A 21,360-nucleotide genomic window follows, 5' to 3' on the forward strand; every position below is an offset into this window, starting at 1 on the left:
AAGACTAGTGCGCATCCTTGTGCTCAGCAGCCCCAGCCTCAACTCATGAGTCATGAAATTTTTATGACCTATGGGAAGAATTAAATTATCCCTGGGTAATCCAACTAGAATATTTCCTTAGCGCCAAGCAAGCACTGGGCTTTTCCCTTCTGCTCCGACTTACTTTTTAACAAGCATGTTACAAAAATTGGCTTTCTGAAACACCAAGTATGGTCTGAATGTAAGTTATTAATCTTACACTGCTATTGACTATGGATCTAATACCAATAGCAAAGAGGCAATCTTTTCTTTTTTTTTTTTTAAATGAAAGCTCTTATTTAACTCAAGTCTACACCCAACTTGAGGTTCGAACTCATGACCGTGAGATTGAGCGTCACATTCCGACTGAGCCCGCCGGGCATCCTGCAGATTGGCAATCTTGAAAGTAACAATGCTCCCTTCTCTCTCTTCCTGTCTTCACTTTTCCTGGCTTCACCTGACAAGATGAGGCCATGTGGAGTCAAAGGCGAGCAATCTCACAAGGAGAAATACAACGATTCAGTTGGTAGGGCAGACAGGGCTAGAACAACCTCAAGATCAAGAACAACCTCATATGCCCTTGCCACCGACCGGGGAACTAAAATGGACAAAGAGATGAGGTGGGGACTGGGAGAGACAGAGCCAGCCAACAGCTGTCTTTCCGTGATGTTCTTCCTAATTATTTTACTTTTTTGGTCTCAAAATTCCTGGCCTCTAGCTTTGTCACTTCCATACTCTGTATTTACACTTCTCCTCCTATGCTGCCTCAGCTCACAGGGTGCCATCTCACCTGCTACCTTAGCTCTAGTCGCTGGTGATCCAGCCAGAGCTCTACCCTTGGTCCCACTGTACAACCGACCCGGGGAACCTCAGTGCTGCCTCCTCCTTGACTTAGGCAGAGCAAGATGGCCTTGCCAAAGGAGATCCATCTAGAAGCCTGAACCTAGACAGGATGCTCCTATCATAGCTATCTTTAAGAAGCAACATGAGGGGTGCCTGGGTGGCTCAGCTGGTCAAGTGTCTGACTTCAGCTCAGGTCATGACCTCACAGCTCCTGAGTTTGAGCTCTGAGTCAGGCTCTGTCCAGACAGCTCAGAGCCTGGAGCCTGCTTCAGATTCTGTGTCTCCCTTTCCCTCTCTGCCCCTCTCTCCTGCTTGGGCTCCCTCTCTGTCAAAAGTAAATAATAAATGTTAAAAAAAATTCAAGGGGGCCTGGGAGGCTCAGTTGGTTAAGTGTCCAACTTCGGCTCAGGTCATGATCTCACAGTTTGTGAGTTCGAGCCCCATGTCAGGTTCTGTGCTGACAGTGCAGAGGTTGGAGCCCGGAGCCTGCTTTGAGTTCTGTGTCTCCCTCACTCTCTGCCCCTCCTCTGCTCACACTCTGTCTCTCTCTCAAAAACAAACATTAAATTTTTTTTGTTGTTGTTTAATTTAAGAAGCAGCACAAGGAGAATCACAACAGAAAAAGTCCCTGGGCAGACTTCCTACCTCTGGGCTGATGAATCCAGAAAAGAACAGGTCTTCCCAGGGCTCTCCTCCAAAATCCTTAATAGAGTCCAACTCTCTTTGGGGATAATTAGCTTGTCCTTAAAGGATCAATGTATCACTATATAAAACATGGCCAAATAATCTTAGCTGAGATTTACCTGTGCCATGTAAGTTTATTTTAATCTGCCTCATTCATGAGAAACTGGAGAGGTAGATAATACTTTGAGATCTGTGGAGTTTTTCTTTTCTTTAAAAAATTTTAAGTCATTTATTTTGAGAGAGAGTGAGTGCACAAGCACACATGCAGGGGAGGGGCAGAGACAGAGAGAGAACCCCAAGCAGACTCTGCACTGCCAGTGAAGAGTCTGAGGTGGGGCTCACCCTCATGAACCATGAGATCATGACCTGAGCCAAAATCAAGTCGACACTTAACCTAATGAGCCACCTTAATGAGCTCCCCTCTTTTCTTTTTCTAATTTTTTTTTAATGTTTATTCATTTTTGAGACAGAGAGAGACAGAGTACGAGCAGGGAGAGGAGCAGAGAGAGAGGGAGACACAGAATCCAAAGGAGGTTCCAGGCTCCGAGCTGTCAGCACAGAGCTTGATGTGGGGCTCAAACCCACAAACTGTGAGATCATGACCTGAGCCGAAGTCAGACACTTAACCGACTGACCCGCTCAGGAGCCCCCCTCCTCATTTCTTTGTAACATGAGCAAATGCTGCTCAATCACCGAGTTAACAAGTAGAATCGAGGCTTCAAAGAAAGGCAAACCATGTGTCCAGCTTTGGCACAGGGCCAGCACCTCCCTGTCGGGGTGGAGGGCTGCAAAAAGACCTCGGACCTCATTGCTCCAATTAAGGGCATAGTTCTTAGTAGAAGTTTCCATATTAGTAAGGATAAGCACATATGAAACTCCCATCACCTGCTGGAAACTTCACGTTATTTCCAGGAGCCAGAGCCTAAGACCCAGGAGGGTATGTGGGTGGTGTTGCTAGGGTGTTAGAGTAGCAGGGAAGCCTATACACCCGTGGTAGCCACCAGCTATGTGCACCCACTCTCACTTAAATTACATCAAGTTAAAGACCAAGTTCCTTAGCTGCACTAGCCATATTTCCAGTGCTCAAGAGCCACAGCTGGTTACTGGTTTATTACACTGGACAGATGTAGACCATTTCCATCAGTGCAAAAGTTCTACTGAACATCAATGCCTTATACCAATAACTTAAACGTTTTTAAGCAGCTTTATAAAGATGTAATCGACATGCAACTAGCTGTACACATTTTAAGATGTACAATTTGCTAAGTTATGACATATATACACACACCCATGAAACGGTACCCAAGATCCAGACAGCGAACACATCCATCCCCCAAAAGTATCTTTGTGCCCCCTTTGCCACCCCCAACCCCCTGCTCCTCACTTCCTGGGCTGCCACTGCTCTACTTCTGTCACCACAGAACAGTTTGTGTTTTCTAGAATCTTATACATATGGAGGCGCGTAGTACATGCTCCCTTTCGTGGCTGCCTGCGTAACCACACTGAGCGTGAGCACACCTGCCTGGAGAGCCATCCACGGCCCGCTCCTTGTCCTCTGAGCAGTCCACGGCCTGGCTACGCCACCGTCTGCTTATCCAGACACCTGCCAACAGACTTCTGAGTGCTTTCCAGTTTGGGGGCTACTACAAATCTTACAAATAAAGGTACCATGATTGTTCGCGGGATGGGACTCTCAAATAGTGGTCTTAAAGGCCTTCTCAGAAGGTGACATTTGAGCAGAGTATGAAGTGAGGCCCTGAGCCCTGGGAGAATCCGGTGGAAGAGACTTACCAGCAGAAGGAATTTCTCACAGGAAGGCCCTGCGGCAGGAGTGTGCCTGGTAGGTTCAAAGTTTTCTATGTGCTTTCCAAAGGCTACTTCCCTGAACGAATTGGCATCCAGGCAAAGAGATTTTGCAGAAGCAGAAGCTGTTGGGTAAAATGGTCCAAATCTTTAAATGGCACTGGGCCGTTTGCTCTCATTTGACCCTTACAACTGTTCTGAGAAGTATGTACAGTTATTCCCATTTTACAGATCTGTAAAGCAACAGAGGGCTGAGTCACCCCCTCGGCCCCCGGATCCCAGTGAGAAGAAGCAGAGTCGAGCTGAGAGGCGGGAGCCTGAGCTTGACCTATCATTTCGCTCCCAGAGACAACCTCATACACATGACCCGAGGGCAGAGCAGGAGAAGTTGGGACACTGAACACGGGCTTCTCTCTGAGGGGCCGTCTCCGTCAGAATTTCCCTCTGGTTCCTTGATACACAAGGGGAACCATCAGGTCACTTTGCTTTTGGCGTCAGTGAAGAGACTTCGCCCCCCGCCGCCAGCAGGGGTCTCCCGTGCGGGGCACCGGGGACACAGACTCCCAGGCCGCCTGCTGTGGCAGCAGAGCCCCCCCGCTGATTTGTTTAATTAAAAACGAAGGGAGGGGAGCCCACGCTGATCTTGAGTTAAGTCTGACACAAACTGAAAGATCAAAACCAGCCAGCTGACAAAAACACACTGGCAACTTTCACACCAGAGACACGAGGGGATACGGCTGACCTGGTTTCTGCCTTGCACGCTGCATCTCTGCCAGTCACACTGCTCTGATCTTTCACGGTTCCAAGTGGAGAGAAAATGGTGACCCTCTGCCCCTCTTTTCCATTCGACGCTAGGTGCTAAAGCTGCACACTTTGGCCCACCTGCAGCCATGCTGAAAACCGCGGACGGCCAGCTCCGAGGCTCAGGGGAGCACCAGGAGAACCCAGGATGTGTGCCATCCCAGGATTCCACAACTTCTCCTGAAGCCCACATGCTGTGAAAGTTAAGCCATCGACCAAAAATGAAAGCACCCTTTCAAACTTCTTACCTCCTAGAATGCAAGGTTGGGAGATCCTTGCTGGGCTCACAGAGGCCCAAGCATCAGTGTCCCTCTTCTTGGGGGTAAGAAGCCTCACAGGCACTTCACCCCGCTGTCCTCTAGGCTAGCTGGCTCCTGACCGGCGAAGTCAGCATTACAGGGAAATTTATCAGACATGCACATACTCAGGAACTCTCAGAACGGGCCCAACAAAGTGTTCTCACAGCTGCCCGGCACCCGAGTCTGAGAACCACCATTCAGTAGGTGCGGCAAGGGGCTGTGATTTTTACTTGAACGAGTTCCAGGTGGTGCCGGTGCTGCTGGGCCCGGGACTGCACTTGGAGAACCTCTGGTCTAGAGCAATGCTTCTCCACCTGTGTGCCTACTTGTCCCTTGGGGACCTTATAAAGATCCTGGTTCTGCAGACCTAGGGGACGAGGGCCTGGCAGTCTGCATCTCCAAGAGGCCCCAGAGGACTCCACTATGTCTACATGTTCTGTAAACTGGAATCTGGGATATGCAAGCACGGATATGGTTTGCCAAGTTTTAGATTTTAAGGAATGATTGATTAGTAGCTGAAAATTCCCAAAGAGGGGAATGCACACAAAGAACCTAGGACCTTGAATTGATCTATGTAAATCCACTGATGACACCCCACAGGGGCAGGGGCGGGACTCCTGGCCCAGCAATTTGCCAACAGGAGGGGACACCGGGAGCACAGCTCAGAGACGCCCTCTGTACCATCAACCTCTCACAGCCACCAGCCCCGCCCCTCTGTCACTTTCTCCCTCCCTTACCAACCTCCCCCAGCACAGTGAACACCTGTCGTCCCCTCCTCCCTCTAACGCTTCTCCTCGTGCTACCAGAACTTGTCCTCTGCTTTTACACAGTCAGGGAAAAGGTCACTGTGGCCTCTTGGTCACTGAGGTCACGCATCAGGGCTGTTCCTCCAGCTCTCCGGCTGCCAGGATCCCGCGGACCCTCTGCCTTCGTTCATATCTTCTACTCCCATCTGTCCACACATTACCTCTTAGATTTCACAAAAGCTTTTTTTTTTTTTTTTTAAGTTCAAGGTCCCCTATATCACGGTGGTTGTCCCTTTTAATAGCCAGCAATTGAGAAACTACAGGATGGTGAGAGAGAAGACAAACCCTGTTTTGAGTTCATTATTATGATTCAATCAATCACTATATGAGTATGTCATAATAGTGTGTCCTTTGTGCACCTGGCAAGTCATTAAAGCTACGCACAGGACATGTTCATAAACCCTGAAATGATGCTCGTGTGCAGACAGACCTGAGGACTCCCCGGCCCCATCTCCACCCCAGGGACCCAAGGACCAAGGCGGGGGCCACACCCTCAGGGCTCTGTGGCATTTGCACAGTGGCCACTGGAGCACACACTGCTTCTAATAAAAGCATCTGTGTGTCCCCGGCCAGATGGCAGCGTTTACTGCCTGGAGAGCACCAGTGGGCAGCCAGTCACCCCCCTCTGTTTCCCACCCCCAACTTTCCCACTTTCTCTGACTTCCACAAGTCAGTGTGCCGTGGGGATTACAACGAGGCAGCCCTGACATTCAAGGAAGGAAGGGAGGGAGGGAGGGAGGGAGGGAGGGAGGGAGGAAGGAAGGAAGGAAGGAAGGAAGGAAGGAAGGAAGGAAGGAAGGAAGGAAGAAATATTACTGAAGTACTTTTACATATATTAGGTGTCTGTGCTACAGCCAAGACATGAGGCCCTCAGATTAGCTTTACTGCTTTTGTTGTTCTGGTCAAAGTTAAGGATGTGTTTTCTTTTCTGGTCAGGGATCTGGGAGTGTAGGGAGACGCATACAGTGCTGAAGTCTTTGCGAGTCTAAGACAAAGCATTTCCCGCTGTGTATCAGGCCAGTTAAGAAATCAGTGCAAAGGTTTCTAGGCGTCCAAAGTAACCGTCAGTAGGTCTGTCCACAGACTCCATCCTCCTGGAGAGGCTCTAGCCCTCCTGCCCTCCTCACTCAAAGCTTAGAGATTTTTACTTTTCATACAAGCGTACGGCCAAGTTAGCTTCTGCTCCAGCAACCAGTGCTGTGGAGCAAGAAACCGTGGGGGCAGGCGCTGGCAGCAGCAAAACACCAGCAATTAGCAGGGAAAGGAGAGGACACCAAAATGTCAGAAATGGAAAGTGCATAGTCTGGCACCAATCGAGGGGCAGAGAGCCCCATACACCATGGACAAGACACTAGGGGTTTCTCTGTACTTCAGCGTAGTTCATTAATTTATGCCCCAAACAGTGGTTACGCCTTCCTCCCAAGAAGAGGAAATTATAACCAGTGTCCCTGTCGTTGATAAGAAAGTAAGACATTTTAATATAGAAGACATCTTCAATAAAAGACGTTAAAAGAGAAGAAGTCTGTGTACGTACTGAGGGTGAAGGCCTCTGGCAGGAAGCTCTCTGTACACTAAGCAAGGAGATGAGCCGTATTAACCTGGGGCATCAGCTCACATTTGGGCAGACGTGGAGGGCGTGGCAGAACACTGCTGGACTGTTCCCCGCACGGCGGGGTGGGACGCCTCTCCGTGGGCTGTGCCCACGTCCCGAGGACACGGTCCGCAGGCCACCATGTTCCCCCACAGAACGTCACTAGCTCCGTACTCTGCTGCTGTGATGCCTTGTCATGTCGATTAGTTATGTAAAATAAATTCATGACTTATGTGCATGTTGGTCAGTGGAACTCTCAAATTCCTCTTTCAACGTGAGAGAGGTGAAATGTCCTCCACCCCCGGATCTGACGCTGGGACGCCCTCCTTCCCTGGGCACCCGCTGGCTCTGATCCCACCTGGGGAAGTTTGCCACCTGTGAGTGCTCAGTTCACTACCAATTCTCTGAAAGAGGACACAGGGACTCCATGTCTGGGGATGACCTTTCAGCAGTCTGTCCTCTAATGCAAAGCCACCTCTCAGCACAGAAGTGGTCCCTGGAAAATCTTTCCAGGATTCTCACATCCATCTGCTAAGAGGAAGAAGAACCTAAGAAAACTGGGCTGAGTTTAGAACCAGCTTCATTTCACACATGTTACATTTCTGGAGCTGCCTTGCTTCTCCCCTTTTCTGCATTAACTACAGAGAAAATTCAGAGGCTCTCTGAAGGTGAGAATCTCACCCCTTAGTAACAAGATCTCACTTTATATTAAGTTGGCCTTTCTTTGGAGATGTTCCAACGGCTTTATAAACATCCTTTCACGCCACAAAGCAGGTAGGCGGTAATTCCTGTGTCCGGACAAGGGGAGAATTGACAATCTCAGCCACCCAAAACTGAAATGGTTTTAAATGCCTGAGAGAAAGTAAGAGCAAGGCTGTAAAAATAAGAGATAGGACAGATGTGACCAAAAATAGGAATAAGAATGGTATACAAAATACCAAAAAAGGAGAATTTTCCTGTAATCAGCTCGCTCTCAGCAACAGCTTCTTAGAAGCGGCCTCTTGGTGCTCTGGTGGCCGGGCAGCTTTGCCGTCACCGCCGGCCTGGAAAATCAGGCCTGGTGATGCTAAAGCTAATTTTGGTACCAATAAGACATTCTTCTCCCTCTCTCTCTGATCTTTGCCAGAAACAGGATCAACAACCCCAACTCCACGAAGTAAAAGCTGAAACTAAAGGCACGCACACAGTCTTGCGCTAACAGGAAGCTCCTATGACCAGAACTGAAGTTAGCGTCTCAGAATGACACTAAGATGTCACTGTGTGCTGGGCTTAATTTACAAAAAACCTTTCCCGCTTACTCCTTTCCTCTTGGTGCTGGCCCTGAGGCAGGCCTGGTTTTCCCACCCTTGTGTTACAATGAGGAGACCAAGGCCACCCGGCTGCCTCATGGCCACTGCCACTCAGCCTGGCCTGCGTTTCCCTCTACGCTTTCCCCACACTGCCATCCCTCCTGTTCGATCCTTTCCTCTCCAGAACAGCTGACAAGAAGGCTCAATTTCCTTAAATGCCACAGTGGACACAGTATGGATTTGGAGCTGTGTTTGTCTTTTTGTTTTGTTTTGTTTGAGAGAGAAAGAAAACGAAACAGAGAATCCCGATCAGCACAGAGTCTGACACGGGGCTTGAACCCACGAACCGTGCGGTGGCAACCTAAGCTGAAATCGAGTTGGACGCTTAACTGACCGAGCCATCCAGGTGCCCCTGGATTTGGAGTTTTAAGACCTGGATTTGAATCCCAACTCTGTCGCGTGATCACTACAGACCCGGTAAGCCAATCAGATGAAGGTAACACAAGCCGTCTCCCACAGCAGTCAGGAACAGAAGGAACGAGCAGGCACAAGTGTCCCCTTAACGCCTCATGCCAGGGTTACTGCCCCACGGGTGCTCATTAACGATGGCCACTGACAACTTACTGCAGAAAGCGGGGGCCCTGCCGGGACTCCCACAGTGCTCAAGGTGGCAAAGCCATGGGGTGGTGGGCGGAGCAGTAGTCCGCAAGGTCCGGGCCCTGCCCTGCCCTCAGTTTTGCAGAAAATCAGGAAAAGAAGGGGCGGTTTTATTTAAGCGCACTGGTGTCTGTGTCACTGATGGAGAAGGCTTGCCTCGCCAAAACCGCGTGCCCAAGTTTTTGATTTTTAAAATTCCATTTCAGAGATGGGTCAGTTATACCTCGTAGTTCACTCTAGTTGTGATTCTGGCACATGCGGTGAAGAGCGAAGGGCAGTTCCTTTCCAACCGCATGCCTCAGTCATATAACCTACAGAGCAGGGGGAACACGGACTCGCTCGACAGCGTTGTTGTAGAGATGAAGTAAGTTAAGACAAATAAAGAAACCGGCAAATTCCACACACAAAACTGGTATGGGATTCTCAGTCTCGTTTTCTCTAACAAAACAAAACGAACACACACAACTCCAAATCCATCGTCCTCTCCCATTTCAGAGCAGAGAAAAGCCAGGTGTAGAGATGAGCCGGATGAAGATAAAGAGTAGCTGCCTGGGTGAGGGGGAGGCCCCTGCTCGAGGCCCTGCTGGCATTCCCTTCGCCGTCCTCCTGGGGTCCCTGTCACCACCTCCCTCCGGGCTGGATCCTGTTTCCTGACTCACACATCTTCCTCTTTCTTGGCTTCCCTCTTCATTTTGCTAAAGCACGTCCTTCAGGAGTTCCAGAAAAATGACGCACTGGCGCCACACTTTTTGAGCCTTGCATGTCTGAAAGTGTCTCTGCTTCTACCCCCGTGCGCAGCTGCTGGGATTCCAGGTTAGAATCGTGCTCCTCAGGATATTGGTGGCCTTGCTCCGTGCCTCACAAATTCCAGTGTTCCTGCTGAGATGTCCAATACCACTGATTTTTTAATGCTTATTTTAAGAGAGAGAGAGAGAGAGAGAGAGAGAGAGAGAGAGAGCACACAAGTGGCAGAGAGGGAGGGAGAGCATCCCAAGCAGGCTCCTTGCTGTCAGCACAGAGCCCGACACGGGGCTCGAACTCATGAGATCATGACCTGGGCCAAGATCAAGGGCTGGACGCCGAGCCCACTGAGCCACCCAGGTGCTCCCGACACCACTGATTCTTAATCCACCATGTGCCTTCTGAAGTGTTAAGACCCGTCACCTGCGGTGGGTCCTCTTCCCTCACTGTTCCGGGCACTGGCCGGCCTTCGATCTGGAGACCAGCCACACCTTGTTATGCTCACGACACCCTCCTGTTTTCCATTCTCTCTGAGGCACCTGTCCACTGAGGGTTAATCCTCATCTCGTCTTTTATTTTCCATGTTTTTGTTTTGCTTTATTTTTGATCTGTTTTCTGAGAGGCCTCTATTGCAACCTTCTCACTGGATTTTTGCTTTTACATTTTCCCACAGCAACCGTCTCTGTCCTTTAACGATAAGCTGCATCCTGGCCCCTTCCCTCTGACACAAGGTCTACCCTGATCTCTCTGAGGCATTAAATGCAGTCTCTTTAAAGTTCTCTTCTGCCCTTCACGCTGCCCGTTTCCTCTAAGTCCTTTCTTCTGCTTATTTTGGTCTTTCATTCTGGAGGCCATTCGCTCCTACTCAAGAGCGAGGCGCTCAGAGCAGGGAAGGGGTGGACCCACAGGGGCGCTGGGAGAGTGGGCTGCAGGCGGCCTGTGTCACAAGAAGACCCCCACAGGTCTTCCCTGGGACCATTCAGCTTCTCCAGTTTCAAAATTTTTTTTGATGTCTATTTATTTATTTTGAGAAAAAGAGACAAAGCCGGGGAGGGGCAGGGGGAGAAGGGGAGCGAATCCCAAGCAAGCTCTGCATGGTCAGCAAGGAGCCCCATGCAGGGCTGTAACTCATGAACATGAGTTCCTGATGTTTCAGATCAGAGTTCTGAGTTTCAGATCACGACATGCGCTGAAATCGATTGTCAGGTGCTTAATGAACTAAGCCACCCAGGTGCCCCCTCTCCAGTTTAAAAAAAAAAAAGCTCCAATCTGACTCAGTGGTGAGAGCCTAATAAGCATGTCTGCCAGGGTCCAGGGAGTGGGCCGATGGGGGGCTGGAGCTCCCTGTTCGAGGTGCTGGCTGCCGGCCTGTTTGGAGCATGAAGAAACCAGTGACCAAATTGATAAAACCCCACAAGATTGCAAATTAACGTGAGTAAAAAACTCAAGTACAGTAATGGCTTTTTAGTGCTACCATTCCTAACTGAAATATTTTACAAGTGAAGACAGAGCCTTAAGGACCTGGTTCCTTCCCCTCTCCCTTATTAGCTCATACACAATGTCCCCTCCCTGCCACCTCCTCCAGCCAGACGTACAAACCCGCCATCATCATCACTCCAAGAACGATGAGCTACTTTTTTCACTTGTAATTCGCGTGCGGATGGGAGAAATGAGAAAGGCACTGCTGTTGGCGACCCTGACCCTCTCTGGTCACCCATGACCTTGGGGGAGCGAAACAGGAAAGAGATGCGGGGACCATCCTGGCATACATTCCCCTTGTGGAAGAGACCAGGCGGCAGGTCACAAACACCCTCTCGGGCCATCCACGTGTTCGGGACTCTGTTGCCACAAGGGAAGGCACAGAGCTGCCAAGGCCGAGAAAGAACCCCATTCACCCCGGCTCCCCAGCACCTACCGCAGGCAAGAAGTGCCTGTTCCGTGTTTCCATGTACTTCAGTGACTTTTTTTAGGCTGTGCATTTGGGAGCATAAAAGGCCTTGAAATATTCATAGCAATTTCTGTGCTTTGATTATAGGTTACCTTGCTGTGTAAGACAGGCCTGAAACATATTTGTTAAATATTGTTAAGTTTAAATGCCTACCATAATTACCAGAAACAGGACTATTCTACATAGTTTAGAAACTTAAAAATTGAAGTCAGAGGCCCTTAAGAAGATGAATGCTTTTATCCATTTTGTCCCACAGCTGTGCATATTTAAAAGGCTGACTTGAATTTAAAAAGCCGTGTGACCATGAAAATTGCAATTCTAAAATGTATTCCAAAGTGACCTAATGTGATGGAAAATACAATTCCTTTAGGTACCACATGAGCTATGAAATTTATTCCTGTTCATCAAACAAACCTTAACTATCCTCTACCGAGCTACCTTTCCATCTAAAGTAACGGCAGGGGCCCCTGGGTGGCTCAGTCGCTTGAGCATCTGACTTCGGCTCAGGTCACGATCTCAGGGCTCGTGAGTTTGAGCCCCACGTCGGACTCTGTGCTGACAGCTTGGAGCCTGGAGCCTGCTTTGGATTCTGTGTCCCCATCTTTCTGTGCCCCTCCCCTGCTTACACACACACACACACACACCACACACACACTCTCTCTCTCTCTCTCTCTCTCTCTCAAAAATAAACTTTAAAGACAAATTTTTAAAAAGTAAAATAGAAAAATAAAGCCACGGCAGGCATGTCGCACGTGGCCCACAAGCCGCATGTGTATGTGGACACTTACCAGGTTTTTGAAAAGTGCCGTCAACTCCTTTGTGAACACTGAGAACTTCAGGAATGCACTTCCTAAGTCCGGGTCGTCTCTGCACACACAGTTGCCACCGAACTTCTCCAGAGCCTGGGTGTACTGCTCTTCATTTTCCACGTGAGCTACGGGCAGCAAGGTGAGATGCGTGGTTAATACAGCAACCTCTCCATTCCCATCCTCAGCAGGCTCTTCTTAGTTGTGAATAAAACTGAACACATCAGCAGGACAAAAACCTGAGACAAGTCAAGGTGCACCAGGAACAGAAATCACTTTGCCGTCCTGACAACGCCCCGTCGTGCTGGCAACGGATCCCAAAGGACAAGCACGATGACAGGGAGGGAAAGCCCCCAGATTATTCCTCAGGTAAAGAAAACCACTGCCAGCCAATGCCAATACCTGGGCCTGAAAACCATGGCAAGCAAGGGGAACATTTGTCTGTGATGGGCCACCCCTGACCCTGAGCCAGATTCCCATGACCCCTGAATGGTGTGCCCGCCCACCTTACCAGGGAGGCGCTATGCCCTGGACCCCCAGTGGTGGCCTCAGGGGCTTCCGACACGAGTCTACCAAACAGAAGAGAAAATTAATTTCACTGTTTAAGCCCTTTTTCCTTGTTTTTATTTTTATTTTTTCCTTTGACATTTCAGAAAAGGACTTGAGAGTTCTGGATAAATTAAATGCATTTCTGAGACTATACTCAGCAAACAAGACAGAAAAACACACATATGGGTCCTGAAGAATGTGTGGCAGAGCAGGAAGAGCCCTCAGATCTGGGTTCTAGGCCCATGCCTTCCGTGGCATGGAAGGAGCACGTACGTGACTCCGGTGAGTAAATGACACAATGTCTCAGCAACCGGAAGGTCAGAGATCTGCTGTGCGATACTCACAAGGGTAAGGGGAGAATCAAAGAAGAGTGTGGCTGACATCGGCCCCCACCCAACAGCACTGACTGGTAGTCAGCAACAGCAGATGTCATTCATATGATGTACAGTTTATGTTTTTCCACTCCTCACGACAACTTTGTAAGACATATGCATTTTTTCTCATCATGGTGAAAAGAAATAGGGGCTCAAAGAGATCAAATAAGTTGTCCTGGAAAACAGAGTCAGCAAGTGGCCGAGCCAGAGTTCAAACCAGCTTGTTTGGGGGGGCCCAGGGTTCTGTGCACTGGTGTCTGTGTCACTGATGGAGAAGGCTTGCCTCGCCAAAACCGCGTGCCCAAGTTTTTGATTTTTAAAATTCCATTTCAGAGATGGGTCAGTTATACCTCGTAGTTCACTCTAGTTGTGATTCTGGCACATGCGGTGAAGAGCGAAGGGCAGTTCCTTTCCAACCGCATGCTCTTTTGGAACTATTTCAAAAGTTGGTGGTCAAGACATGGGCAATTCCAGTGTGGTTTTGGAAGGGAGCGACAGCCACAGCAGACGTCTGGTGCTGAGGTCACTCCACTGGGTGGGAGAAAACAGAAATGCAGAGACCTAAGTCGCCCTGGGAGCCAGCGGGGAGCCCCTCAAAATGGTGCCTGTGCCGCTCTAAGTGAACACGCACGGGGCACTCACCGGGTGAGGGAATTCACCTTCAGTTAATGCCTACCAGGTGGCCTTTAAAGCCTTTGTTCAACTTAACTTGGTAACACTCTGAGGTGTTGACATTATCATCCCTATTACCTTCTGAATGGGGTGGAACTCAGCGGGGTGATACGATTCGCCCAAGATGGTACGATTGGTAAGAGGTGGGGCGCGGGTCAAATCCACCCTCTGTCCACTCTGTGGGCTGCCTCCCATGGTCAGCCACCTGGGGGAAAGAGGAACCTGTCTTGTCTTCACTGGTCGTCAGCCAACCCGATGCAGGACAGACAGCAAGGCTTCACGCTGCAGCACCAGGAAGAATGACGAGCCTCCTGTCATCCCTGGCTTGGAGCTTCTCAATCGACTGCCTCGTACAGGTTATGTCTTAAAACATTCTTTCCCTTACAAATCTTCAAAATAACGTGCTGCTTCCAGCAACCCCAACCGTCATCAATGAAGTGTTTGGTCCATCATGATCACCATGATCTCACACGTCTCAAGTGTTCTGTTCCACTGCAGTCATTATTTCTGATGCTCAAACTGTCCCAACTTAGGTCAGTGGGACCCTCTTCACGCTGATCTCACTGGGTTTTTTTTTTTATTATTATTATTTATTTTTTAATGTTTTTATTTATTTTTGAGACAGAGAGAGACAGAGCATGAGCAGGGGAGGGGCAGAGAAAGAGAGGGAGACACAGAATCCGAAGCAGGCTCCAGGCTCTGAGCTGTCAGCACAGAGCCCGACGCGGGGCTCGATCTCACAAACTGCGAGATCATGACCTGAGCTGAAGTCGGATGCTCAATCGACTGAGCCACCCAGGCGCCCGTCATTGGGGTTTTTAACACAAATTTCTCTCCTTGCAAACAAATTGGTAGCTTCTTGAGAAAGACCGTAGCCCTGTATCTCTCTGTGTCTTCCTGAAACAGCAGTGTGGTGCCCCACTGTGAGCACAGTAAACCCTCCATAAATACAGATTAACTGATTGACCCACTGGTCCAGATCGCCCAAAGTTCTGAGATTTTCCTACTAGAGAACAGAAAGTAGTTGAGCGCCTTTATTTTTCTTTTGCTGAAAACAAACTTAGAATAGGAACCCAAAATAAATAGCTTGGGAATAAAGTTTCTGGAAGGAACCCAAACTGGTCTATCAGCTTTTATTTACAAAATTGTGAAAGCTGTTTTTCTAAAAAGAGCTCGCTCTCTTGCCTCCCCCAATGTTCAAATATATCTTAAACTCTGGTTCGTATTAATGATCCAGAACCCAAAATCCTTCATGTGAGAGGGACTTAGGAAAATGAGGCTCCAAGTCACCGAGACCACGACAGGACAAGACTCTGTTTCTTTCTCAATTCTAACCCCACAGCCCTTCCGTTTCCCACATCCCACTGCCCCAAAGTCACACTTTCCACCAACCCAAGTAAAGGGATGAAATGAGAGAGTCTCACAGAAAAGTCTATTATGAAGCCAGTAAGCACACGTACGTTCTGAATTTAGAAGTGAGGACAGCGTTTTGTTGTGTGCTTTTCAGTTTACTTGGTTCTGTTATTTTCAAAAACCCCGGTACCAAGGAGAAGGCCCCAAGCATACAGTGGAAGCCCAAACAGTTGGACCCTAACAGCACAAAGGCTGCCTGTTTATTAACCCTGTGTTATTCCACAAAGGGCCAAGCACAGCGAGGAAGCAAGCCGGGGGCCCAGCACTGCAAAAGGACAGCGGGGGTCCAGAGCCAACTCACCTTCAACCAACCCTTACTTCCACGTCACGTATTTCACTCGTTACCCCCAAGCCTGCAACAGGGGTGGGACCATGTGCTGGGGCAGGACACGACGACGAGGGCGCACATGGTAGCTGGCATGTGCCTCTAGGGAAGGACACGCTAATCCACGCCGCCGATGGCCCATGCCGTGCCAGGTGCTGAGGATTCAGAGATGCCAAGAAGCCGACATCTGAACGGGGGCTCCAAGGTCAGGTGGCAATTTCCAAACAGGGAAGAAAGAGGAAGGTAGTCGACCCCAGGGAGCGGTGTGGAGCCTCGTGTGTTCAGAGGCTGTGAACGCTTTCTCAGGTGGAAAGCCCCGGCCTGCACGCGGCGCTCAACCCTCAAAACCATCACAGGGCAGCACAGGCCCTCCTCCTCAGGGCCATCCATGCCCACCACTAGGTCTTTTCAGTTGAGATGGGCCCTGGCCCAGAAGCCTCTCTTTACAGACAGGAGTGCAAAGCTCAGAGAGGGTGCCGACTTGCTCAAGGTGACACAGCAGATCTGGAGCAGCGTTGGAGCAAGAGCTCAGGTTTCCTGACACCCAGTCCTCCAGCGTTCTCCCATCTGCTCGTCACGCAGCCACCACTTTCGGCTCTAGGCTGACAGAAGTGTCACAGTCCGTCAGCCGAGCACACGTGCCGGTAACCCAAACACCAAGGGCCACAACCAGAGAGCAACGGGGGTGGGCAGGTCACCCTGACTCGGCCCATCCGAGCCCCTGCTCCTGGCCAGACCGCCAGCCACTCCGGTCAACCCCGTCTGACACCACACATCCCAACCACCCATGCAGACAGCTCTGCCAAGGGTGCATTTAGGAAGAGACGTATGTTTCTCTGCAGTGGCGGCTTTACAAAGACATTCCCTGGATTGCATGGCGATTGACAGTCACCCGTGGGCCACAATTTTAGTGTCAGGATAATCTGCACATCAAGGACACCATTTCCCCGCACGCGGGCGACCCTACGCCTGGCCTGCTTTCGCATCTGACATGGAGCACGCAGCTCCCGGGAGAACAACTGTTTCCCGACAGGATCAAGGACGGTCCCTGTTTCCAACAGGATCTCTGCCCTGTGACCATCCATCCCGTGGGAGAAAACCGTTTTTAGAGCTTTATTTCCAGAGTCATCCCAGATGAGAGCCGCTCAGTTCACCATCTGGCAATCTGTATCGACAGCCCACAGCAGTTCTGCCATCCAGTAACCCCACTTCAGAAATCTATTCTAAGGAAACAATCCGGGTGACCAAGAGATGTGTGTACAGAAGAATCTGCAGAGAATGAGAACGGAGACCGCCCAGCGCTCCAACAATGTGGAAACGGTTAAAGAACGGTCTCTCCAAAGTGGAGTCCTATGGAGGTTTTTGACATCATGGACTAGGAACATGGTCAGGATACGTTAAAAAAAAAAAAAAAAAGGTAGGATACAAAACTGCACATTTAGTGTCCACTTTGTAAAAAGTTGGAATGTAGAGAAGAGTCTGAAAGGAAAAGGCACAAAATGCTAAGTGGTGGTAAACACAGCGAGCATTCAACCACCAGCGCGGTCTATGCGACACTGGACCCTTTCCAGGTGGGCGTCTCACGGCCCCGGGAGCATCCGTGGGAGCGGACACGCCCAGCCCGGGGCTGCAGACCAGGAGCACACCCCGCCTGTCACCTGGGAAACGGGACCTGCCCACGGCCATGACTTTGTGCTACTGCTTTTCTTCTTTCCTTTTTGATTTTATTTGGAAGTACTCGTTGCACCCAACGTGGGGCTCGAACTCACAACCCTGCGATCAAGAGTCGTGTACTCCCCTCACTGAGTCAGCCAGGAGCCCCTGTTCTACTGCTTCTCTGAATTTTCTAAACGAAGCTCATATAATCTTTATAATCCGAAAACAACATCTAGAATAAATAAATTAAACTCAGGTGTCAGCTACAATGGGTAGATTACTCCGGCTCTGTGTGCCTGTGGAGAATATTATATTCTGTCTCCCCACCAGTCTCTCCTGGACAGGCTGACATAATAGAGACAGACCTTGGGACCTGAGTACCTACCCGAATTATCTCTGACAAGACACAGGTGCCTATAACCAAAACCAGTTTGATGAGAACACCCTTCCTACTTTATAACCCCTGAGCCCATGCTCAAGACAAGCCAGACAGGAGGGAAAGATGGCCTCCCTCTTGGAGCCTCATCACTTGCCATTTCTCCAACATACTGTGCTCTTTTCTATTTTCAAAACTCATTTCCTTTAACTCTTTCCTGGGGCGTCCCCACTGACCTTATGGCAACTACCAGTCCTTACGGAGGTCATCACGGATGTATCTAGTCTGGTTATGTCTAGCACAGGAAGCTCGCGATGGAGTCAATTAAGGTCAAGGTGTGGGCTGGCTATTGAAATATGAAAACTTTAGTCTGAGATCACCGCATACTCTTTGATCCCGCCCTATATTAATGACAAAAAAATGAGAGTTAGAGGTCTGTGTAAAGAACTCCACACAGCCCCCCTGCCTCTATATAAAACTCCCACTGCTCGCAGAAAAGTGCATTTGGGAGGAAAGGGGGAGGGGGGAAGAACGGAGACCAGTCTACTAGATGAGGTCTTTTTTTTTATGTTGTCCTTTCTGTCACTTTAGATTACAGGCTCAGAGTACAGAAAACCTCTCAACATGCACTTGTATGTACTCATTCTGTAGCTCCCAAATACGTGCTACCAGTCGAGAACTTTCTGGTTACGATAGGGTAACAACCCAATCACCCTGAAAGCCCATTCTGCAGTGAGCACTAATGAACACTAAAGATTCATGAACCACAGCCCCTGCCTCAAGGAGCAAACCTCTGCAAGAGAGAAAGACTCACACGCCCGTCAGTTCGGTGCAGAGTGCGCAGCTAGAAAGGGAACGACACGGGGGATGCTCGGGGGCCAGGGATGGCCAGAGCCCAGGGAGCATCTGGCGGGGGTCAGAGGAAGGACTGCATCCCAAGTAACAGAGGGTCCCAAAAGGCTGTACAGTGACATGATTAAGACTTGTATTCAAGACCGTCGAATCTGGAAGGGACAAAGACAGATAAACCCTGGTACCTGCCAAGGCACAAAGTAGCAGGATGGCGATAAATGTTCAAGAACAGCCCATCGCTGGCGATGCTGCCGGAGGTAGAAACACAGCCTGCGATGAGGAACAGTCCATTTTCTGGGGCTGGGGATGGAAAAGGCTTCTCAGAGGAGATGAAGCCTAAAGGACTCTTGTGCTTCAGAATCTGGTCCAAGAGATTAAAGCCAAGCAGTCAGCTGCTTGACTCACCCGGCCTCTTCTTATGCAAAGAGCTGCTTCCCATCCCCAGGCTGCTCTACCACCAAAGCAGAGGAGGAGGCAGGAGCTCCGGCCGAGGAGCCCCTTCAGCCTGGCGTCCCCAGGGGTCTGGCCCAGAAAGCACGGAGGCAAATCAATGTCTGCTGGCTGTGGACTGTCGCTGCTGGAAACGTTACGCCCCCGAACTGCACGGATGCCCTCTGTGGGCAAAGCGGCTTGACCGGCCACACTACACAGCATGCATGTGGTCACTGCAAAGTGCTCTCAGCCTTCCTCCCCTTGATTCTTGCCTCCTCGTCCTTGAAGGATACAACTCACATTACTTCCAGACGCTCCCCAGAGCCCTCCCACCCCACTTCTTTGATAGCACAGCCAGCGGACCAGAAGGAAAGACCACTCCTGTGGTGTGGCGAGGTCCCCCAGAGTCTTCATGCCCAGGAACAAGCAGCCTTGAAAAATCAGTGGTCTCCAAGCCTCATGTAATAGCTGCCATTTGTGTAGGAAAAATTGTGGATACACATACATACATATATTTACACACACACACACACACACACACACACACACACACAATCTTCTTTCACCCCTACAACTCTGGGAGATTTTACACATGAGGAAACAGGTTCGGATACTCTCTGAATAATGCAGTCAATGTTTTACAGTAAGTAAGGCGGAGAATCGGCTCTGTGATGATACCCACATCTGTAAACCGTGAGGGTTTAGCCAGATCAGTGGTTCTTTAATCTTCTGTCGATGACTGACACCAACAAAAATCAGAAAAATGTTTTGATGCAGGGAAAAGGTATCTTCACATAATTTTTCATACACATTTTGGGACACAGACCCCTGTCCGCAGACCCTACCTACGCCAGGTGAAAAAGCCCTAGCCTGGGTGAGCTTTTAAAGTCCCTCCCAAATAGATACCGTGACCCTCGGTATGATTCACGTTAATACTTGGGACTTGAAGTCACAAATCCTAGCGTTCCTTCTGATTAGCTATCCTTCCATGATTAATACATTGATCACTGCTACCAGGATTCCACAATTCCCCACCTAAATTCCAACCATTATTCTTAACCCGAAGAGAAGAGGCCACAAACCCACAAACATCTCAGAGACCTATAGGAGGACGGCCTCTGAAGGTCTCAGAGTCAATGTCGCCATGGCCCCTACAACCTCCTTAGAAAAGAGGGGCACCACGCCAGTGACCAGCTCACCCAGCCAGCTCCTCTCTCATGTTTGAGTCAAAGCCCGATCCCATGAAAGTACCCTCTAGAGAGGAACATGTAATATCTCACTTCCTCGTCCTAGACAACGCCTTCGGATATGCGTTCTCCCTACCCTCCCGAGCCAAGATGCACCAGCACCTTCCAACGTCCTCCTACAATGAGGTTTCCAGCTTGAAGACTCTGAGGTTCCTCTTTAAATGCTGCTCCTACAATTCAGTAATGGGGGTTAACTACCTTTTTGGAATTTTTTTTTTAAACACACTTCCCCTAAGGTCACTTGACTCACCTTTGAGCTTCTCATGTACTGGGTCACACCAGTCGTGATCAACCAAAACCACCTGGAGGTTTTCCAAAGGATCATAGGGCTCAGCCAGATATCTAGTACATTCCCACTGCATTACTGCTTGCTCCTTCTCCACTGAGGGCCCTCATTCACAGACAGCGGTGCCACGGTCAACAGCAGAGCGGGGGAAGCAGGTCTGGGTTTGAATCTCAGCTGCTCTAATTGCTAGCTGTACAGCCCTGGGCAAATGACTACTCTGCACCTCAGTGACCTCATCTGTAAGTGGAGTTATGGACAGTACCTACGTCACAAAGTTGTCGGGAGGGGTATATTTAAGTAAAGTACTTATTTAGCATAGTGCCTGCCCTACAACAAATACTTCACGAGTGTCAGGTTTTTATTACTGTTATTATGCCTCCACTCTCCAGTTTATGAACATCAATACAGAAGCATTTTCTTTTCTTTATTGTGTGTTATAATCTCCTATTCCTTTTGATCACAGATATGGTATCAGACATTTCGTATCCTGAGTTTTTATAGGCTGGATATTCCATCATCGGTATTTTTCTTTGTGTTGCTACAGAACCGTAATTCCCTCAGGTAGTAGGTCCTAATTCAGTGACAGGAGGCTTTCGGGTTTTCTCTGTGATAAGGCACTACGACAACGCAATGAGCCTTGTTGTGCATCTTCCCGCATCAAGATTTGTATTTTTCTTCATATGAACTGCCAAACTGCTTTTAAAAAACTCCATGCACCAATTTTCAATGCCACAACAAAGGGGAATACCGGTTCCACTGGATTCATGCCAATCACTGGGGATTACCGTGATTTAGTTATTCTCTCATGTAACAGGTGGAAAATCATGCCAGATATAGGACCTTCCGAATGCACGATGAAATGTCACTTCCCAAACTATTTCACAGATTTCTT

The 21,360-nt window shown here is 49.4% G+C and overlaps 1 protein-coding gene across 6 annotated transcripts in view; it reads right to left on the bottom strand.

Moving 5' to 3' along the window:
• Positions 1–21,360, bottom strand: part of ASAP2 (ArfGAP with SH3 domain, ankyrin repeat and PH domain 2) — a 172,886-nt gene that overhangs the window by 79,951 nt on the left and 71,575 nt on the right. For all 6 annotated transcript variants that reach the window (XM_027077843.2, XM_027077842.2, XM_027077839.2 and 3 more), the window contains exon 3: positions 12,269–12,414. In XM_027077843.2, coding sequence (XP_026933644.2) covers positions 12,269–12,414 — 146 coding nt within the window. The remainder of the gene's footprint in view (positions 1–12,268; positions 12,415–21,360) is intronic.

Source organism: Acinonyx jubatus, chromosome A3 (assembly GCF_027475565.1).
Source record: "Acinonyx jubatus isolate Ajub_Pintada_27869175 chromosome A3, VMU_Ajub_asm_v1.0, whole genome shotgun sequence".
NCBI lineage: Eukaryota > Metazoa > Chordata > Mammalia > Carnivora > Felidae > Acinonyx > Acinonyx jubatus.